The sequence below is a fragment of the Thamnophis sirtalis genome, unplaced genomic scaffold (genome assembly GCF_051295495.1).
Source record: "Thamnophis sirtalis isolate CommonGarterSnake01/CBP01778 unplaced genomic scaffold, rThaSir2_p1.2 scaffold_2, whole genome shotgun sequence".
In the NCBI taxonomy this organism is placed as follows: domain Eukaryota; kingdom Metazoa; phylum Chordata; class Lepidosauria; order Squamata; family Natricidae; genus Thamnophis; species Thamnophis sirtalis.
The window spans coordinates 40,309,149-40,313,895 of record NW_028261382.1 but is presented as its reverse complement, the minus strand read 5'-3'; the positions used below and the strand labels follow the sequence as shown (position 1 = coordinate 40,313,895).

Below are 4,747 nucleotides of genomic sequence, written 5' to 3'. Positions count from 1 at the left end.
TAACTCCTGTATGCCTCCCCCCTCCCCCCACAAAAAAATCAGCTGACATTCTGCAGTAAGCAGGATTTGGTGCAGTCCTTAAAAACTCTTGGCCCGAGGCCCATCTTCTTAAGAACATTTGAAACAGCAGCTTGTTTTCCCCCCCACCCGTCTTCTTCTTCCAAAACAGGCACCCCCACCCCATGCAAAACCTCCCATGGATTTCGCCAGAAGCAATGTTGCTCTGGTTGGTATTGGGGAGGGAAATCGAGCTGCCTCAAACTCTGCCAAGTCAAGAGAATGCCGAGTCCCCGAAACTTAACTCTGGGTTCGATTGATGCAAGAGAAAAAGTAGTGTGGACATCGACTTTGGCACCACAAGAAAAGCGGTTTCAGCTGTTGCGATACCAGCAACACCGTCTTACACAGGGTGTAACGTTTCTGGATTGATGAAATCCTGGTGTGGATCATCCAAACGGATGCCAAATGGTCAGAGAGGTAAACAAAAAATCGAAAATGATGCGATAATTCGTTTCATCTCCTCCTTTCGTCCTCTCGTTGAGAAAGGCCTGTGTGGGAGGGGATTGGCGCTGCCCTCTCCCACCCCATACGAGGTCAGGAGAAGCGTATAAAAGGGCTTGAGAGCCAGGAGGCTTGGCACGGTAAGCGTCCACTTCCTATCGCCCTCTCCATTCCGTTTCTCCGAGAAACAGGTAAGCTCCATTCGAACCCATCCCTTCCACCGGAGTTGAGTTGGGTTTCTCCGTGTCTATGTTGGGTCCATCTTCCATGTCGTTCTGCCTGGGTGCCTCTCTCCTGCTCGTGAAATTTTTATGGTGGGGGGTCAGGAGGTTTAGTTGGGAACTCTTGTGAAGAACCTCAAGAGATCCCAGGTGGGTTGGATCCGAAGTCTCTCCGGGAGAGGCTTCAAGATCTCAAGATCTTTTCAGCCACATCTCTGATTTCATCCATCAAATCAAATCAAATCTTGTGGAGAATCTCAAGAGATCCCAGGTGGGCTGGATCCGAAGTCTCTCCAGGAGAGGCTTCAAGATCTCAAGATCTTTTCAGCCACATCTCTGATTTCATCCATCAAATCAAATCTTGTGGAGAACATCAAGAGATCCCAGGTGGGTTGGATCCGAAGTCTCTCCGGGAGAGGCTTCAAGATCTCAAGATCTTTTCAGCCACATCTCTGATTGCATCTGTCAAATCAAATCTTGTGGAGAACATCAAGAGATCCCAGGTGGGTTTTGATAAGAAGCCTCTCCAGTTGAAAGCTTCAGGATCTCAAGATCTTTTTGTTCTCATTTATCCCAACTCTGGTTTTATCCATCAAATCCAATCAAGCTTTATCAAGGTCCTAGACCATTTAGCGAACAAACTAAAAAGTAGAAAGAGACATAGAAGGTATCTATGATGGAAGGGCGTGAAAATCTGAAAGAAAAGATGGAGATGTTAGAAGAGTCAAAAGAAATTCTAGTTTATCACCATCAGATTAATTTGGAGCAGTTTCTAATCAGCTTCTGATGTAGGGTCCTTGATGGTCTCTGAGCTTGGTGGTTTCCATGCCGATATTTCATCACCCAACTAGGGAACATCGTCAGTGCTAGAAGGGAGTAGGGTTTGCAAGGAGGAAGAGAAGGAGAAGAGGAAGAAGGAAGGGAAAAGAGGAGGAGGAGGAGTAAGAAAAAAAGAACTGAGGGATCCTTGATGCAATAGCAGTTAGACTTATATACCGCTTCATAGGGCTTTCAGCCCTCTCTAAGCGGTTTACAGAGTCAGCATATTGCCCCCAACAATCTGGGTCCTCATTTCACCCACCTCGGAAGGATGGAAGGCTGAGTCAACCTTGAGCCGGTGAGATTTGAACCGCCGAACTGCAGAACTAGCAGTCAGCTGAAGTGGCCTGCACCCTAACCACTGCGCCACCTCGGCTCTTGCTGTCTGATGCTGTCTGAGCTTGGCTGTTTCCTTGCTGACATTTCATTACCCAACTAGGGAACATCATCAGTGCTTGAAGGGTTGCTTTGTATTTGTATAGTGGGGGTGGGAATTGGGTTTTTCTCCTTGGTACTTCCTCAATCTCTGATTGTTAATCCTCTAACTTCCCTTCCCATTTTGAGTAAGAAGCCCATCGCTCCTCCTCACCCTTGGTCCTCACTGCTCTTATTTCCCCCTCTCTTTTGCACCGCCTGCCTTCCAGAAGAAGACCTCGAGATGTCTTACTGTGGGTCCGTCAGCCACGTGCCTTACGTTTCCAACAGCGGATCCTGTGCGCTGGTCTCCGGGTATGGCTCCGGCACCCTCACCGGGCTTGCGGCCAACTACTACACGGGTGGCCACGGCAATTGCTACAGCCAACTCACCGGATCGGAACTGATCATCCAACCTCCGGCTTCGGTGGTCTCCATCCCAGGCCCCATCATATCGTCCACTCACGATCCTGTCTCCGTGGGCCACGTGGCATCCTGTAGCTACACCCACCCACTGAACTCCTACGGGGCGTACGCCCGGCTTGGGTACGGGGGCTACGGCAACTACGGCAACTACGGAGGCTGGAGAAGATACAGCCGCAAGTGCCTGACGTACAACTGAGAACCTCGTGAAGGGTTGACCTCCCCCCCTCTCCCCCCCCCCCCACGGTGCAGAATCACCTGGAAAGGAAAACGAGATCTTCGGTTCTGGTCTGTTGTGTTGTTCTCGGTGTATGTGATGCTTGCTAAGTTCTTCCAGACTCATCTTTTCCAGTTGGCACCAGAGATGGTGTGCGTAGCTCCACGGAACTACTAAAGCTGGAGAGTCCTCTCCCCAAATTTACTCCTCCTTTACTCATTTCAAAATACACTGTATGTTAACGTGGTTAGAAAGTCCCTTCTTGAATAGCTGTGAAACGGGGAAAAAAACCAACCTAACAATGTTGTCCATTGTGTCCATTGTTCCTTAGTGCATGTATCGCTTTCTCATCTCACACTCTTCCATAATAAAGCTTATTGCAGCATCATAACTTCTATCTCTCTGTCTCTCTCTAGATATATACATTTATATATCTATGTTGTATTTGTGCTGATAAATAAATAAAGGGAGACTAGTATAGATCTATTTCAAGCTATTTAGCTCTCATCAGCTAGCCATACCCCTACTGGGATTAGAGCCTGTGCTGTATTGCATCTTAGGCAGATGTGTTAACCACTAAGCCACAAGGTTCTCCTCCTTATCAGCTGAGCCAGGGAAATAGGTATGTATTTAGTGTCACAACCCCTGCCTACTACCAGTCTACTGCTTCCATATATATCTATATATTTAAGGTTGTCTGTCAGAGTGTGTATTTGCATACCGATTGAGATGGGCATTGGATAAATGCATGATCAATCAAGTTACATCAACCTTAGGAAGGGTACTTCCTTAACGTAGCATCTCCACATGGAACCAACCACTTCTAGATGCAAGTTGCCCTTGACTTATGACCACAAGCCAAATTTCTGTCGCTCAGGGAGACGTTGGAGAAATGAGTTTTCCCCCGTTCACGATGCTTGTTAAGGGAACCCCTGCCGTTTGTTAAGTTAGTCCCAGGGTTGTTAAGCAGATCCAGCTTCCCCCACCGAAGATCAGAAGGTTGCAAAATAAGATTCCAAGACATTGCCAACGTCATAAATCTGGGTCAGTTGCCGAGGGTCCAAATGTGGAAGATGTGAAGTGTGAAAAACCCTCCATAAATCACTTTTCTCTTTGGCATCGTAACGTTGAACACAGTGGTGGGATTTTTTAAATACCGATTCTGTGGACGTGGTTTTGTGGGTGTGGCAGGGGAAAGATACTTGCAAAATCAGCAAACACCTAGAAGCAAACAAAGCAATAGCCAAAAGCCAACATGGGTTTGTCAAAAACAGATCACGCCAGACTAATCTTATTGCATTCCTTGACAAAGTGACAAAATTAGTGGACCAGAGGAATGCCGTCGATATAGTTTACTTGGACTTCAGTAAGGCATTTGATAAGGTAGACTATAACCTACTACTAAACAAAGTAGAAGAATGTGGGTTGGACAGCATCACCACCAGATGGATTCGTAACTGGCTGACCAACCGCACTCAACGTGTAGTCCTCAATGGAACTGCATCTACATGGAGGGAAGTATGCAGTGGAGTACCCCAAGGCTCTGTTTGGGGCCCAGGACTCTTCAACATCTTCATCAATGATCTGGATGAGGGGATAAATGGGGAACTCCTCAAATTTGCAGATGACACCAAACTGGCAGGAATAGCCAACACTCCAGAAGACTTAAGGCTTAAGATACAGAAGGATCTTGACCAACTTGAACATTGGGCGCTATCTAACAAAATGAAATTCAGTGGTGAAAAGAGTAAGGTTCTACCTTGAGGTAAGAAAAACGAAATGCACAGGTACAGTATAGGTGGTACCTTGCTCAATAGGAGTAACTGCGAGAGGGATCTTGGAGTCCTAGTGGACAACCATTTAAATAGGAGCCAGCCATATGGGGCAACAGCTGCCAAAAAAGCCAACACAGTTCTAGGCTGCATCAACAGACGGAGAGAATCAAGATCACGTGAAGGGTTAATACCACTTTATAAGGCCTTGGGAAGGCCACACTTGGAATACGGCATTCAGTTTTGGTCGCCACAATATAAAAAAGATGTGGAGACTCTAGAAAGAGTGCAGAGAAGAGCAACAAAGATGATTAGGGGACTGGAGGCTAAAACATATGAAGAACGGTTGCAGGAACTGGGTATGTCTAGTTTAATGAAAA

The 4,747-nt window shown here is 46.8% G+C and overlaps 1 protein-coding gene across 1 annotated transcript; it reads left to right on the top strand.

The window, feature by feature from the left end:
• Nucleotides 1–644: 644 nt before the first annotated feature.
• LOC148048653 (uncharacterized) lies at nucleotides 645–2,986 on the top strand. Its single transcript, XM_087703691.1, has 2 exons — nucleotides 645–692; nucleotides 2,186–2,986. Exon 2 carries the CDS (start codon nucleotides 2,200–2,202, stop codon nucleotides 2,575–2,577), a length of 378 nt encoding a protein of 125 aa, XP_087559817.1. The 5' UTR covers nucleotides 645–692; nucleotides 2,186–2,199; the 3' UTR covers nucleotides 2,578–2,986.
• Nucleotides 2,987–4,747: the final 1,761 nt, after the last annotated feature.

What these genes read in the sequence shown, in the direction of transcription:
- LOC148048653 (XM_087703691.1), top strand. Translation starts at nt 2,200, where the DNA reads ATGTCTTACTGTGGGTCCGTCAGCCACGTGCCTTACGTTTCCAACAGC.